Genomic DNA, 16,168 nt, shown 5'->3' on the forward strand with positions numbered 1-16,168 from the left:
GTCAAGCATCTGTCGAGGAAATGAATGGTAGGAAATAGTTAGCAAACAAATTTGACCATTTCAGTGACTAGGCAAAGAGCAGTACGAAACTACTAAATGCCGTCCTTGACACCAAAATACAGTTCAATTTTTTTGCGAGGCGTCAGACTAAAAAATGATTCCGGTTGGATCGTGTCCATCAGGTTACTTTCTTTCGAAAGTTATCGGAAGAGGGAGATCCTTTAATCATCTTTCGCCGGCAAACTGGTTTTGGTGTTCGGGACCAATCACAGAGAACGTTGAAGGATATTAATTACTCACTTATTTGTTGCTGACATAGTCCAACAAGATGTTTTTGGCTTCTGATTCTTCACCAAAGTCCTAAAGAACAAGTGTGTTGGTTGAATGGGTCCAATATCAACATGTCTCACAAAACGTTGTACCTTGACAACTACACATGAGCAACCAACGACCTTTCTGGCATTGCCTTCCTTGTCAATTTTGCACAAGCCAACCCATTCACCCAATTTCTTGGCATCAGAGTACTTGATGAGATTTATGTTGTGTTCCTTGCACAAGGCTTCAACAAGCTTGACGTATTCTTTTTCAGTGCAGGTTTCAATCAAGACACACAAGTGAGCTTGTCGTCTGTATTTTGGTTGATGAATTGGAAGAAGAGAGAGTCGTGTAAGTAAAATAATACTGAATGTTGAGCGACTCTCTGACAAGATTTGATGGAAGTAGGGATATGGATTGAATTGGGAAACCAATCCATCTGGCAAGGTGTCGTCAGTGAGACGTTTTCGCATCAATGAACATCAGCCCCGTCTTGAAACATTTTTGACAGATAGTCTTAATCTCATCCTCCGAGACCTTGCCAACAAATCCACTCTTCCCATAGATGTGACAATTTTTCAACAAGTCTAGCTTACCGATCCAATGCCTTGACACATTCTCGTAAACCACGGGCCAAACCATCGTGGACTAGAGCCTTTTTTAATACTTCTTGTAGAGCATCTGCGTTTTATAACCAGCTGTTTAGCCTTCTTTCAATCGAAAGGTATAAAATGGTCACGATCTGTTACCTTCTACGCTCATTGGGCCAGCTGGTGCATCAGCAGCAACTTCTACGACGTCCTCTCCTACTTCTTCGTGTTCATCAGCCATCTTGTGCTAGTTTCTTGAACTATTTGAAAATGAAACCTGATTAATATCCGTGTTTAGAATGGATATGAATGAGAAAAGCAGTTGTAGTAGTTGTTGGGTGTATGTTTGTCAAAAGACGGAAAATGCGAATGTTGCGACTATGATGATGCCTAGTTTCTGCATTTTTGGAGTAGGTTTCAACCTCATTTGTAGTGAAAATCATCAGAGATGATCTTATTTGCCTCTCTTGGCCATGTTCAACACCGTAACTGTCACAACATCTAAAACATCCAACAACATATTGACAATCGACGGAATCTCAATCAATCCACCATGAAACGGAACCAAATTACGTCCAATAGCTGATATTCACGGTCACAACAAGATGAATGACGTCCTTTATGAGTCCTTACCTGGACTTTGGATGGATGAATAAGATGAAAAATTGGATCAGTGAGAAGAGCAAGTCTGAATGTTCAACACCAAAACAACACCCAAAGAAGAGGTAGTAGGGAAGCACGAACGCTTTTTCATATTAATAGTAATAAATGTAAACGTGCCCGGTCTTGCCTTGTTATATTACTTATGAGGTGGTCAAAATTGGAATTCTGACTTCAAGTATTAGCCCTTGAGCCAGCCGGAACGTGTTCGCTTGAAAAGTAGTCCATTTGAAACGCAAATTGACATATCTGAATGCTTGCTTTTCATCAAAACGGCAATTGAACTGTTCCGATATATAAATACTGTGTGTCACCGTGCTACTTCCTCCTACGCAACAGCAACATATCAGCTCAGGAGGAACCGTCAAGATGGAAGGAAATAAGCGTACTTCTCCGTACCTGGGAGTAGCTGTGGCTGCTGGAGTCTTTGGTACTGTATATGTGCTGACCTCACTCGCAATCATGTACGAAAACTCAAAGCAGCAGTCAGCTTCAAAGTTGGAGGCATCCGAGAAGGACGATCAGGACATGGAAATCGACTTTGACCCAGAAGAAGTCCTGAACAAGTACCGGGTGGAGCGTGACAAGAGGTTGAGAAGGGATGGAAACCAACAATACGTTGACATCTCGACAGTCAAGACCAAGGACTATCTCCAAGATCCTTACTGTGAAAAGGGATTCTCGAGGGCACCTCTGAATGATCAAGTAGAAGTCTTGATCATTGGTGGAGGATTTGGTGGAATGATCACTGGTACGTCCTGATCATGGATCTTTGTCCAAGACTTCGGGTTTGGTGAGTCGGCAAAGAAAACTCACACAATCCTTATTCACTACAGGTGCTCGCTTGATTCAAGAAGGATTCAAGTCTTCAGAAATCAGGATTGTCGAGAAAGCCTCTGATTTTGGTGGAACTTGGTGTAAGTACCAGTTTGCTCTCAGTTCGCACGTTGGGCATCGGGATGAATCTCATTTATGAGAGAAATCTCATTCAGAAGCTGCCAATGAATCTCATACAAATCTTGTATACTATGCTAGACTGGAACAGATACCCTGGGGCTGCTTGCGACATCGAATCCTACGTGTACTTGCCTTTGCTCGAGGAGACAGGGTACATACCAGTTGAAAAGTAAGCCTTCAGCTCCCAAAAGCGCTACATTTGCTCTTTGCCGACATTATTCATTCTAGGTACACCCGTGCCCCGGAAATTTTGAAGGTAGAGCCGGTTTCAAACCTCTCGGCCTCCCAAAGAGAGACATTAATCGTTGCCTTCATTGTATGATTAGTATTGCAGCGTAATCGGAAAGCATTTCAAGCTTTACGATACCGCATGTTTCCAAACCGAAGTCACTGAAGTTCGTTGGGACGACAATGAATCAGTATACACCGTATCCACCAACCGTGGCGACAAAATGAAGGCCAGGTCAGTCTTATTCTGTTCAGTGACCCAGAAATCAAATGGTTGAAATCGTTTTATAAACAGAAACGTGGTAATGGCTGCAGGTCCATTGCACCGCGCCAAGCTTCCCGGCATCCAAGGCATTGATTCCTTCAAGGGCCACACGTTCCATACTTCCAGATGGGACTATGCCTACACGGGTGGTGACTCTACTGGAAACTTGACGAATTTGAAGGACAAGCGAGTCGGAATTATTGGAACTGGTACGAATGGTTTCAAGCCCAAGAAAAGTCTGAAACTACAGTTGTAACTCATTCTCGTTCGCTTTAAATAGGTGCAACCGCTGTACAAGTCGTTCCTCACCTTGGTGCAGCATCCAAGCAACTTTTTGTCTTCCAACGAACACCATCAAGTGTTGACTTTAGAAACAACAAAGCTACCGATCCAACATGGGCAAAGGACACTCTGAGTGGAGAAGGATGGCACAAGAAGCGAATGGAGAACTTCAACAACTGGTAATTTGAAAATTGATTACCGTTTGTCCAAAGTGTCGCCTAACGACATGCACACTGTTTAGGATGTCTGGCGTACCAGCAGGGGAACCAGATCTCGTTTCGGACGGATGGACAGAGATTATTAGATTGACTGGGCGTGACTTGGCTCGCAAGCGCGCTGTAGAGAGCAATGCAGCAGAAAGTGCCGCAGATGCCGCAAAGCGCGAGCTAGAGGCTGCCGCTAAGTTGTTACAATTGGCTGATATCAAGAAGATGAATGGCGTCAGATCTCGAATTGATGCTACAGTAAAGGACAAAGCCACTGCAGATGCGTTGAAACCTTGGTACAATCAGGTAACGTCAAAGGTACAACTTATTCTGGAGTACCTCCATACTCATTTCGTATCTGCTACTACCAGTTTTGCAAGCGCCCTTGCTTCCATGACGAGTATCTCGACACATTCAATCTCCCAAACGTCAAACTCGTCGACACTCAGGGCAAAGGAGTTGATTCTATAACCGAGAAGGGAATCGTGGTTGACGGCAAGGAGGTAAGCACTAGGAGCCCTTCGTGTATTGTATCTAAACTCACTCTCATTCAATTCATGACATAGTACGAATTGGACGCAATTGTCTTTGCAACGGGCTTCGAAGTTGGAACTGGATTTGCACGAAGAGCCGGCTATGAGACCTATGGTAGAAATGGATTGAGTCTGAGTGAAAAGTGGGGCAAGGTAAGAAATATCCAGGGATCGAGGATTTGGAAGCAACACTCGACTAAAGTACGCAAACCTTTTCTCAGGGGGTGAAGACGTTCCACGGTATGAATACCAACGGATTCCCCAATCTATTCATTGTTCACCCTGCACAGGCGGGATTTACTGCAAACTATGTAAGAAACTTTCAATTCCACACATGGCGCTGGTCTAAACTACTTTGTCATACAGGTACATCTCATTGACGAAGAGGTAAGAATGCTTGCAATTCCACACAAGGCGCTGGTCTAAACTGCTTTGTCAAACAGGCACGACACATTGCACATATCCTATCTGAGGCCAGAAAGCGCAAGGCCACTATAATTGAAGCAACCGCTGAAGCGGAAGAAGCTTGGGTCGAAGAATGCGGCAAAGTCGCCGTCTTCCGTGAGAAGTTTTTGAGTGACTGTACTCCGTGAGTTTTCGTTGTTGGAATATGATTTTGGACCGTTGCTCACATCAACACTCGTGGAACTAGTGGCTACTACAATCTGGAAGGCCAGGTTCGAGCAGAAATGATGAAGAGTGGACCGTACGGGAGGGGCAGCCCCGCGTTCTTCAACTTGATCAAGGAATGGAGAAATGAAGGGTCTTTGAAAGGCTTGAGCTTTTCCAAGGCAACGAGTCGTGAAGAGTAGGAATATAGAAGTCTGGCGTGTGAACTATTTTTGTCTTTTGTTTTCATATGGTTTAAATACAAATGAAACGATATATAGTAGTTGATTTCCAAGTTTGACCTGGCTTTACAATAACGCCGTCTCTATATTTATCCAATTTAATAGCATCTGCTGGTGATTGTGTTTCTATACAGAAGCCCTCATATTTGTTATAGTACTTGCGTCCATCAGTGACATGAGATTTTTTTCGAGGTATTGTGCCATCTAAAAAGTTACCTGTATACAGCATGAATCCAGGTGCCGACGTGTCTACTTCCATAGTCAGATCACCACAGCTTATTCGGGCAGCTAGACACAGTTTGCCACTGTTTTGTGCTGTGGGGTTTATAACATTATAGTGATCATAACCACAAAATGGATCACCTGCTAGCTTCTCTATATCACACCCAAAGGTCTTCGGTTGACTAAAGTTAAGCTCTGCAGTCCTAGTGATTGGGTTTTCGATTCCGGAGGGGATGAGAGTCTGGTCCACTTCAAGAGTAGATACTACATTGGGAAACTCTGCTATATGATCTAATATAGTGTCCTTGAATCCGGTCAGGTTGAAGTAGCCATGATACGTCGGGTTTATATAACTCGATGCCACTCCAACATTTTTAACAACAAACGCCAGAGTCAACGAGACACTGCCACTAGCATCATCGGTCACTTTATATGTCAATTCTGCATTTAGAGCGCCAGGGAATTCTCCATCCTCCGATAGAGCAGACGGCAAAGCAAAGGTGACAGTATCAGATTTAAGAGAGACCGCATTCCAACCTTGTGTACTCCACGACGATGGTCCGCTATGTAAACAATGTTGTCCGTGATTTCTCGGAAGAGTGGTATATGTGATCCCGTCCAAGTCGAATGATGCGTTTGAGATCCTAGGTGTGAGTGTCAGACTCAAATAAACAGACCGTCAAAGGAAATCAACTGTAAACCTATTCGCTACAGGTCCAACAAGTCCAAAAGAGGGATTAGAGCCACCCGGTGCGACTGCCGTCTTGTAACCGTCAATGTTGTCACAACCCATCAAAATGTCCAGATCCTGACCGTTACAAGAAACCACTATGGAGGACGGCGATGCTCCCAGCTTGCACAGTCTCACATGTAATTTTCCAGACGGGCTGGAGATCTCAGAAAAATAATCCATTTTGCTACTATTGTGAAAAGCGTGATTTTGCAAAGATTAGAATTGCAGCTGCTGAAGAGAATTCTGCAATCCCAAAGTAAACGAACTTACTATTGTCGATACAGGAGATCTCTAGATTGTCGTCTCTCTCTAGTTCAACCTCCGCTTGCGGTGAGATTTTAAGTTTCGCAAAATGAAAACTGTCGTCAGATTTGCAAGCTACGACATATGCGCGATCGCTCACTTCAACAAGCTGAATATGATTAAAAGCAGTCAAAGCTATATTTGCTTATTTCTACTAGCCATAAAAAATACCACTCACACGCAACAACAAGACTACCAACATAAGTAAATCATGACAAAGCAATAACTCAAAAGTAAGGAAGCGCATCTATAGCCAAGGATCAGGAATTCATGTTTTCCAAGACATTCGCCTGCATAATGCTTTGCAGATTGGAGTTTTGAGGCATGAAGATGACTTTCGTCCCAGCACTTCTCGCCATTCCACTCAGCGTTTCCAAATATCTGTTGGTAAAGAGATTAGAAAGTCAGGTTGCGGAGAAGGCGAGAGTTAAATAAATGTCGAGGATAGCACCTTATCTGCATGGCAGCAGGCGTGTTCAATATATCTGAGGCTTCTCTCATCAACTTTGCAGACTCAACCTCGGCGGCTGCGAGAATGACCTTTGCCTGGAGAAGTGTTCCAGATGTCAGATATCTCTCTCAACAACTTCTCAGACTGAGCTTTAAAGGACACTTTACCTCTCCTGCTCTCTTCTGTTTGGCAGCCATAGAAAGGGATTCTTGCAAATCTTGACTGAATTGCAAGTCCTAAAAAGAACAAAGTTCAATAAAGAGTCTCTCTCAGCACTCGCCAAATCTTGCTAGCATTTTCTGACCTTGATCAAGATGGATTCGACCTTGACACCCCATGATTCAGCAGGTCCAGAAATGATCTAATCAAGGAATACAAGGAAGGGGTTTTAGCTTGATTCTTCACAGTGGAATTTCATTGAAATGAATACCGTTTGAATCTCATGTGCAATAACATCTCTGTTTTCGACAGTGTCTTGCAATGTTCTCATGCCGAGAATTTGTCTCAAAGTAGTCTGAGCACGCTCCAAAAGCGCTTTCCTGACATCAGATACTGCGAAAGTGGCCTGATAGACATCCACAACATGCCACTGGTATTAATGAGTATTAGCTGGCTTTCTTGCAAGTCACCAAATTTTGTCAACTCACGTATAGCACACTGTCGACAGATACGAGGACATTGTCTTTGGTCATGACAATTTGTTTTGGAATGTCTTCGACTTGGATTTTGATATCGACAGACATGAGCGACTCTGAAAACAGATTGATGAAATACAGTCCAGGGTCGACAGATTTGTAGAATCGACCGAAACGCGAGATCAGACCAACATTTCCTTGACTGTTTCAGGAAGAACATGTCAGTTAGTTGCCTTAAACCGTGAAATCGCCTCATGCTCCCAAACACACTTGACGGTGCGGTATGGATTGGGGAAACAGCACAAACAGGGGATGGATCCGCAGCAGCCGAGTACCAGGCCTATGAGGAGATTGCGTTAGCAAATCCGATTCAATGTTTCGTTATGGTGAGGCTTAGCACAATCAATTTTGACGAACCTATGCTATTAATCATTCCTTCGTACAGCGGATGGCTCGAATTAGGAATGGAGATTTCTATAAGAGCAGATTCTGTTAGAAATGAATGATTCTTTGTGGTGGGCCAGTGTCAATGGAGATTCCACAAAGTCCGCGAGCGTACGACGTGGTGCGTTGGTTGGTTGAGCAGAAAGATACTTACCAACAGCATGAGAGACAGGTTGAATTCTAAATGACAACACAATAGAATGATGTGTGAGATGTGTTTCACGGTTGCGCGGTACTTTGTGTCAATATGTTGGCAGTGCAAAGATAAATGGTGACTGATGATTACGATCACCACAGTGAAAGTATCAAGTATAGACTCGATTGAATTCTTTTCATAACGATAACGAGCATCGCTACGAGCATCGCTCCTACTGCAATACCTCATGGCAGCCTGTTGTGGCGGTTGCTGTTGCAGCTGCTGTTGACCACCATATTGTTGAGGAGGGACGTATTGGGCCATGTTTTCAGCGAATAGTCTTGTACTTGAAGTGGGTTGAGCTACTACTTGACCAGGCAGTTCCGGTAGGCTCTGTTCTTGCCTGTATTGTTGAGAAGATGCTGCCAGCTTTGAAGATTGCGCGAAGGACAGAGGGACCTAGAACGAACAGGATCTAGGCAGCTTTAGTAGTGGAAGTTTAAAAATAAATATCAAAGACGCGGTGTATCAATTCAGACACTTGCCTCCCTAGTTTCTTCTTGTTGTTTTCGACGTTTGGAATATGAGGATGCTGACTGTGATTTGAAAAAATCAAGCCTTGAGCAATTCTCAACTTGGAACTTCCACGGTTTTTATCAGGCAGAGGAAAACTATACCAAGAATGAGCAAAGAAAAGATAGTCATGAGTAGCAGTGCTACGCCCCTAGGCCTCAATGACCTATTCAGCGTCAAGGGCAAAGTCGTTCTTGTTAGTAAGTGCGAAACATCAATCCACACAAGCTCGTAAGTTCAGGTGAGGCTAACAATTCATTCATACGTAGCTGGAGGTAATATACTGCTACGACCGGTCGCTCTGTTCGTTTGCCCGTTTTCTCTCGGGAAATTGCAAACTTCTTAAATGTCGCACACACCACGACACCATCATCCCTGCAATGTGTTGGGTCCAGAGCACTCGAATCACTGCATTTCATTCTTATTTCATATTTCGTTGCTGCTCTACAGCCTCTGTTGCTTACTTGTGTTGACCTTTGCTCTTACAATGTTTTCGTCAACTATTGTTGAAGCCAGCTCTTTCTACTTCACCATGCCTTAACCGCCTTCTAACCATACCTTATGCTCGTTCAGGTGGAACTGGTATCGGCAAAATGCTCGCAGCTGGCCTCGTAGCTAACGGAGCAAAAGTCTATATCGCATCACGAAAACAACAAGTCGTAGATGAAACTGCTGCTGAACTCAACAAATACTATGCCAAACAAGGAGGTGTCTGCTTACCCCTGACTGCAAACCTGAACTCCAAAGCTGGTTGCGATGAACTCGCAAACAAGATCAAACAACGAGAAACAAAACTTGATGCGCTGTTCAACAACTCTGGCATTACATGGGGTACCTACTTAAGTCTCTTTCTTCTACAAATATACCATCTCACTAAATCCTCTGCTTGATTAGGTGCACCTATGCTCGACTTCCCAGAAAAGGAAGGATGGGATCAATTATATGCTGTCAATGTAAAAGGCCCATTCTTCTTGACCACCGCATTACTTCCATTACTGGAAAAGGCTTCCAACGGCAACTATGAGCCAGCAACCGTAGTCAACGTGTCCAGCATAGGCGGTATCATTGCATCATCGGCAGAAGGACGAGACGACGATAGTGGTATTGCAAAGGCTGGAAGTGGAACACCATCGTATGCATCATCCAAAGCCGCCGTAAACCACCTTACACGCACCTTGGCTACATCGCTGGCTTCAAGGTACTCTTCTCGTTGCCGTTCCTTCAGACTTGAACGTTTCCACATGCGTCTAGTGAAATATTGAATTTACATACAAGCTGACAATTTTCCGACATTTTCTAGATATGTCCGAGTCAATTGCATCGCTCCAGGCGCATTCCCTTCCCGAATGATGGCCTTCGGATTGTCAAAACCCGGTGCCAAGCAAGCCATGGATTCTTCGGTCCCACTAGGCCGTATTGGTACGTAATTCACAGCCGCAATCCGCATAAAATCAAGCTAATTTTCATTACTCAATCCCTCAAAAGGCGAAACAGAAGATATGGCAGGACTGGCTGTCTTCTTGGCGTCAAGAGCATCAGCTCACATTACAGTACGTTGTCGTTTACGAATGAGAAGTATAAAAGTACTCATCAGTTTTGTTGTACACGTAGGGCGCGGTATTTACAATTGATGGCGGTTCGTCCATAATACCTTCTGGGCAGTCAAGGATTTAAGAGGCCTCTTGTGATTGTTTTGACATAAACCTTCAATATAAATCAGGCTACGTCGAACTTGAAATCACGCTACGCTTGTGGGTTTTTTTTACAATCTACTATTCTATAAAATGCTATTTACAACTAATAATTATGAGGAATTCATGCGGCCCGACACGCCAAACTCAGTAAACTTCTTCCCCAACTCCCTCAAAGAATCCACAGCTTCCAAGACACTTCCAGGCGGCTGGAACTCTAGAGCTGGACCATTTTCATCACTTGAAGTAGTAATGGATACACGAGCTCCAGTTCCTCTTGCAGCTATTGTCGACTCGACTTCTGCCATAGACGTGGCTCGTATAGGTGGCGAGTCCATGAGGCTCCTCCCACGCTCAGGCGGCATGATCTCAGACAGACTTAACGTGCGGAAACTAGTATTTTGCGACCACTCGTTACTACTATTGTTATCTTTCATGTATCTCCTCGGATTATTAGGCGTGCTGGGCAGAGAGTGGGAAGCAGGCGTTGTTTCTAAAGGTGATTGTGTGCTGACCATCAAGCCCATCCCACTAAATACAACTGAGGACTTTTTCCTAGTATTGCTACCGTTAGAGACGGCACTTGACGTCGACGAGCTCGATTGTGACCTTTCTCTCTGAAATTCACTACTATTATTAAATGCTTTCGGTAGTTCTCCCGACCCCAAAAGAGGGAACGGCGGCAATGGATACAAATCACTCGTGTCGGTTGCTACATCTGCTGTTGGTGAGGGCAATGGAGGAGGAGCTAGGGGAGCTCTATGACTTGTCGTATACCATCCATTTAGACCCAAACGGTCAGACCAGTTTTCAATAGGCGTGGTTTCAGATGGACGACCTTCTACTACACTTTTACGTTCAGATTCTACGGGTTGAATGACATCTGATGGCCCTTTAGTACCAGATTCATCGTTCGACTCTGCATTGACAGTCTGACCCAAATCCGTGGGAACTAGAGTTGCTAAATATTCAACCCAAGTCCTGTCGTTCGAATTGTTGGTCTTTTCGATTTCTGCTGCTGCTATTATTGGAGCGGTTACAGCAGCCAGTACAGGGGCGATAGTGTTAGACATCCATGTGGTATATCCTGCTCGTTCGGCTGCAGAAACCCTGTTGAAAACATCAGCAGCACTTAATTTTTCAGCTACATCTCATGGAAATGACCAAACAGACTCACCAAGAGTTCAACCATTCGTTTGCCGTACTAGCCGCTGAAGTTACTCCATCATCAACGACTTCAGTTGGTTGGGTCGCACCTAGAATAGTCAAAAAGTCATGGTTGGAAAATCAACGAAGAAAACGCCACTAGCACAGAACAATGCACGAATGCAAACTCACTCGTGGTAGAAGTGTCATCTGACTGATTATTAGCACGGCGTCTTCTCCTAATGGTACTCTCCGGTACGTCAGCGTATGAATACCAATCTCCATCCGTTGCTGCACTAGCGTCTTCAGGATGATGGTTTTCTTCTACGTCCGAGCTGTCCAAGAATGGATTTGCGGCAAACATTGGAATATCATCCATATTTGGCAATACGATTCTTTCTTCCAAAGCTTCCTTTATACGTTGCTCAATGATTTGATTCACTAGGGCAACTGTTACGAGCTTATTCCAGACGATCGGTTCCACCTGCAATAGCCCAAGAGATTGCGTTAGATATATATATATATATATATAATTTCTGTTGGGTTGAGTTTACATACTTGTATTTCTAGCTGTAGAGGTGGATCACGATGAATGCCCAACCAGATGCGAGAGCTCTCAAAATATGGCTTGATACGAAACAGCATTCTGGCACTAAATCTCTTGATCTTGATTGCTACTACTAGAGGTATCTGCAGCGGTTTCACATATCGATCTAGTGACGGGACAGCGATTGTAGCACACGTAGCTGCTTCTACGCGGAGTCCACCTGTATATTCGACGTCGACTTCTACATTTAAATCACCGTGTACAGATATATCCAGCAATTTAGGGTTTGTAAGGATAGGTAACGAGTCTCCTACGTTTAAATCGTTCACGACTATATCGCCTAGGATATCTCCTAGAATACCATCGTTTCTTCTGGTTATGCTGCGACTTGATAATTTACGAATCACCCAATCCTTGATGTTTGGATTTGCATGTATGGAGACAAACACTCTTCCGACCAAAGCATTCAGCCAAGCAGTGGCCTGATCTGTATAAATATTACTATTGTTAGTGCTGCTGTCATTACTACTGCTTGTGCTGTTATCCTTGGTGCTGTTGGTGTTACTACTGCTGCTTTGATCTGGAGTACTGTTTCTACTATTGTTTTCCTTCTTGTTGTTACTCCCAGGTCCTTGTACAGTCGAGACTAGTTTACTCATGGCATCTTGATACCGCTGGAATGGCTCGAACTCGAGATAATAAGCAGAGAGAGCCTCGGTATCAGCAAAAGGGGGTAGTTGACTTGCCCGTTTTAGCAATATGTACCAGTCTTCTTTATCATATGATGTTGGGCAATATATATAAAACGAAGGTGTAGTAGATGATGGTGTTGGCGTTGAATCTGGATTCATGGCAGACTCTGCAGGTGCGTATGTTGGATAACCTTGGGCTGCTAGTGGTATAAGTGCAATAGGGTATTTTTTACTAAATAGTTCCGAGTCGGTCAATCCAGGAGGCCATAGAGTGACTTGGTACTTTGATAATAGCATGACTTCCTTGTATTCTGTCTGGTTTTGCGAATCGTAGAGGAACAACGTGCGTTGTTTTAGGACGGCATAGTATGTGTTGAAGGGAGGTATTACGGGAGTTGGTGGTATAATGGGAGTATTACTGGACAAGAAGCGAGACTAGATACGGACAAGTACGGTTAGCACCGTCGGCAAGTGATGTGGATCACACAGTTGCGTACCAAGACTGCCGCTGATTTCTTGGAGAGGGAGCTATAAGACCCTTTCACATTAGCCAGATTTGATAGTGAGCCTCCCAGAGTTACAGTTGTAGGCTGATCGTCCAGCGACGATGCTTGGTGCAATTGTGTTGCGTCTTCTCCCAAATCTTTAGTAGATCTCCTTAACCAGCCTTCCTTGTGTAGTTTCAGAGCATCGTCTACGACGGATTGAAGTGGTTTCCTTCTAGTATTTGAAGCGGACGATGCATTCCATCTGGGTTGATGCAACTTTGGTTTGAAGTGTGGAAGAGTCTGTAAAAAGAATAGCAAGAGTAAGAATATGAGAACTACAGTTACGGAGACTCCGAGGCCGAATGCTAATAAGATGGAGAGCAGCATCTGTTTGCTCGATCGACCATTATATGGCTGGTGTCTTGTATGTGTTTGCTCGATGTGGGCGATTGTTTTGGTTGGAGAGAATTCGCACGCTTTTGGATGCAGAATCCGCATAGACGCGACCGTGAACAATTCCAGTTAATGCTTGATGACGCAGATCTAGTGTAAACAAAGGTTCTAACGGTGTGCATCATGTGGAATGTCCCTTGTTTTGTGCGTTTTGCTTGGAATTTCAAGTTGACAACAGTTCCGACGTCAGGACGCTTTCTTACTCGACAGCTGCAAGTGCAACTCTACTAGGCCATCAGGCAAGTGCAATAGCTACTCTTATTGCTCCATTTCCACTCTACAGTTCCTTGCATTTCTCTGCACTTGTATAAAATCTCACATCTCCAAACCTGCTAGGTGCCAACGCTCGTCATCATCTAAATTCCATCATGGCAACAACATATGCTTCTTCTAAGCCTACCAGATCCGATCCCAATACATCTTCTCCTTCCTCCTCGTCCAACTCATCAACCCTGTTAAAGCAACGAAATCAGCGTAGAGATGATGCCCTCAGGAAGAAACTAGATACCGAATTGTCTAGAAGACCAGACGGCAAACACAAGCAGACAGTCACAAACACCAGTAATGCAATAAAGAACGATACCACTAAACGTAGACTCGGAAAGAACACCGTATCGTCTTTGAAGCCAAATATCGCCTTGACTATACCTTACACAGCAACCGTCCTAGCTGGTGCTCAACTCATGGCTGCAAGACGAACCGACGCCGTCCTCGTTCTTGGCGATGATGGTCAACTGGCCGGTATTCTCACCGACAAGGATGTCGCATATCGGGTCGTCGCTGAAGGAATGGACTTGCGTACTTGCATCATCAAGGATGTCATGACCAAAAATCCAACCTCAGGTACAACATAATCGCGTTATATCCTCAGGAGGACGCTTACATATATGTTGTGGATCTTCTCATCAAAGCCTAATCAATCTCTCTTACTAGTCACGGTCGAGTCTGGTCGAAATGAAGCCTTGAACATCATGGTAGAGCGCCGATTTAGGCACTTGCCTGTAGTCAGCTCTGTTGTCTTTCACGACGATGAAGTAGACGAAGAGGACTCAACAGATGCACCTGCTATTGAAGTAGTAGGATTGCTAGACATTACAAAATGTGTATTTGAGAGACTCGACGACTTGGAAAAAAAGGTCTTGGAAGATCAAAACATTGTCAGTGCCGTAGAAGCTCTCAACCGTCGCGGATCAGTGGGATCTGAGAATATAGACGCCATGAAACTCTCACTCGGTCCACCTGATGTTGGAACCATCTTGTCGCGCTCCGGTGCTCCACCAGAGTGTGCATCTCGAGCAACTGTACGAGAAGCTGCCAAAGTCATGAAGGACACTCATCAAACAGCTGTCTTGGTACTTGATCGAGACTCGAATGGTGATGACAAACTCAACGGAATCTTCACGACCAAGGTATGTATGTTTGTACATGTGCGACCAACAACTTTGTGTATTGCTAATTGTCGACGTCAAACGCCTACTCATCTTGTTCTTTGCTCTACAGGATATAGTTTTGAGGGTTGTAGCAGCGGGCTTGGATCCTGCAACTACATCTGTTGTGCGAGTCATGACACATAAGCCAGACACGATTTCTCCAGAGTTTTCTATATTGGACGCACTCAAGAAACTCCATGGTCAGTATACCTACTATTTCCTTCTGGTTGGAGGTTATAAAACTGTTCTCATCTTCATTGTTTGCTCATTATTTCTTGTTTCGTCAAATAGCTGGTCACTATCTTCATTTGCCAGTTGTAGAAAATCAAGTCCCAGTAGGCTTGGTGGACGTCATGCAGTTGACGTTGTCCATGCTCAACTACATGGTGAGTTTTATCTAAAGTTGCGACAGATACTTTAATATCGACTGAGTTGTATCTTTGTTTGCGCAGATGAACAAGGACCAGGCAGCAGCTACTGATACAGCTACCGGTCCAGTATGGGAACGCTTCTGGAATTCAACTTTTGCGCCCACAACAGGTGCTCCCCTTCCGTCAGAATCGGACGCGCGCTCAGTCACGTCGGATGGTCGTGATCGTGAGATATCAAACAGTCCAATACGAGCAAGTGGTGGTTTGGCTGGTGCCGTAGCAGATGACACGATGTCCACCATGACAAACAATAGTACTGTATTACAGCAAACTCAACCTATAATACCCAGACCTACTCGTGTACCTGAACCCAACAAGTTTGCCTTCAAACTTCGAGACCCAGCAACCGGTCGAGTACACCGATTCACCGCTATATATAAATCATTGGACGAATTGACCAAAACCGTCTTAAGCTCCCTCAATCTCGTTGATGACGCCGTCTTGTCTGATAAATTGTATTTCTTGGACGAGGATGGAGACTCGGTCCAAGTCAACAATGATGGGGACTTGAATGAAGCAGTAGAAATTGCTAAACGGGCAGGATGGAATAGAGTTGTCCTGTATATCGGTGAGCCCCAATTGGAAACTCGCGTTGCTGATGCCGCTGCTCAGAGTGCTTTGGCTCAAGCTTCGGCTCAGGCATCAATGCAAATAGCATCGTCACCTGAAGTGTCGGATAATAAGGCTGCTGCTGCTCCAGAAATCAAAAAGGATGAGCAATTAGGTGGTGTACCTCCCGTTGTATTGAATGTAGCTTTGTCTGCTGGTGTGATCTTGGTAGCTCTGTTTATCTACCATCGTTTCATCAAAGAGTAAATGAAAGAAGGACGGGGAGATACTTGTAAAAATCAAATGAAGTAAAACACGAATGTGAATTCCAAACAAATAAAGGCTGTAGATAAAATA

General features: G+C 44.3%; 5 protein-coding genes across 5 annotated transcripts; 3 read left to right on the plus strand and 2 right to left on the minus strand.

The window, feature by feature from the left end:
* Positions 1-300: 300 nt before the first annotated feature.
* On the minus strand, positions 301-1,146 carry SmJEL517_g04686 (uncharacterized protein; the record flags this gene model as incomplete). Its single annotated transcript, XM_031170614.1, has 4 exons — positions 301-360; positions 423-627; positions 912-996; positions 1,065-1,146. 4 exons carry the CDS (start codon positions 1,144-1,146, stop codon positions 301-303), a joined length of 432 nt encoding a protein of 143 aa, XP_031023378.1.
* Positions 1,147-1,934: 788 nt separating this feature from the next.
* Positions 1,935-4,848, plus strand: SmJEL517_g04687 (uncharacterized protein; the record flags this gene model as incomplete). The annotated part of the gene is made up of 14 exons (XM_031170615.1): positions 1,935-2,316; positions 2,402-2,482; positions 2,601-2,691; positions 2,751-2,778; positions 2,849-2,985; positions 3,046-3,224; positions 3,296-3,476; positions 3,539-3,809; positions 3,875-4,006; positions 4,070-4,189; positions 4,258-4,347; positions 4,403-4,423; positions 4,480-4,625; positions 4,689-4,848. 14 exons carry the CDS (start codon positions 1,935-1,937, stop codon positions 4,846-4,848), a joined length of 2,019 nt encoding a protein of 672 aa, XP_031023377.1.
* Positions 4,849-6,405: 1,557 nt separating this feature from the next.
* SmJEL517_g04688 (uncharacterized protein) lies at positions 6,406-8,135 on the minus strand (the record flags this gene model as incomplete). Its single annotated transcript, XM_031170616.1, has 10 exons — positions 6,406-6,526; positions 6,597-6,691; positions 6,764-6,832; positions 6,901-6,957; positions 7,027-7,185; positions 7,244-7,433; positions 7,502-7,571; positions 7,649-7,720; positions 7,830-7,855; positions 8,056-8,135. 10 exons carry the CDS (start codon positions 8,133-8,135, stop codon positions 6,406-6,408), a joined length of 939 nt encoding a protein of 312 aa, XP_031023376.1.
* A 358-nt stretch (positions 8,136-8,493) lies between these two features.
* Positions 8,494-10,058, plus strand: SmJEL517_g04689 (uncharacterized protein; the record flags this gene model as incomplete). The annotated part of the gene is made up of 7 exons (XM_031170617.1): positions 8,494-8,584; positions 8,654-8,659; positions 8,958-9,215; positions 9,279-9,582; positions 9,685-9,803; positions 9,870-9,934; positions 9,996-10,058. The coding sequence occupies 7 exons, from the start codon at positions 8,494-8,496 to the stop codon at positions 10,056-10,058; spliced, it is 906 nt and encodes a 301-aa protein (XP_031023375.1).
* A 3,711-nt stretch (positions 10,059-13,769) lies between these two features.
* On the plus strand, positions 13,770-16,078 carry SmJEL517_g04690 (uncharacterized protein; the record flags this gene model as incomplete). The annotated part of the gene is made up of 5 exons (XM_031170618.1): positions 13,770-14,244; positions 14,335-14,810; positions 14,902-15,031; positions 15,123-15,217; positions 15,284-16,078. The coding sequence occupies 5 exons, from the start codon at positions 13,770-13,772 to the stop codon at positions 16,076-16,078; spliced, it is 1,971 nt and encodes a 656-aa protein (XP_031023372.1).
* Positions 16,079-16,168: the final 90 nt, after the last annotated feature.

This window comes from Synchytrium microbalum (assembly GCF_006535985.1).
Source record: "Synchytrium microbalum strain JEL517 chromosome Unknown SmJEL517_scf0034, whole genome shotgun sequence".
In the NCBI taxonomy this organism is placed as follows: domain Eukaryota; kingdom Fungi; phylum Chytridiomycota; class Chytridiomycetes; order Synchytriales; family Synchytriaceae; genus Synchytrium; species Synchytrium microbalum.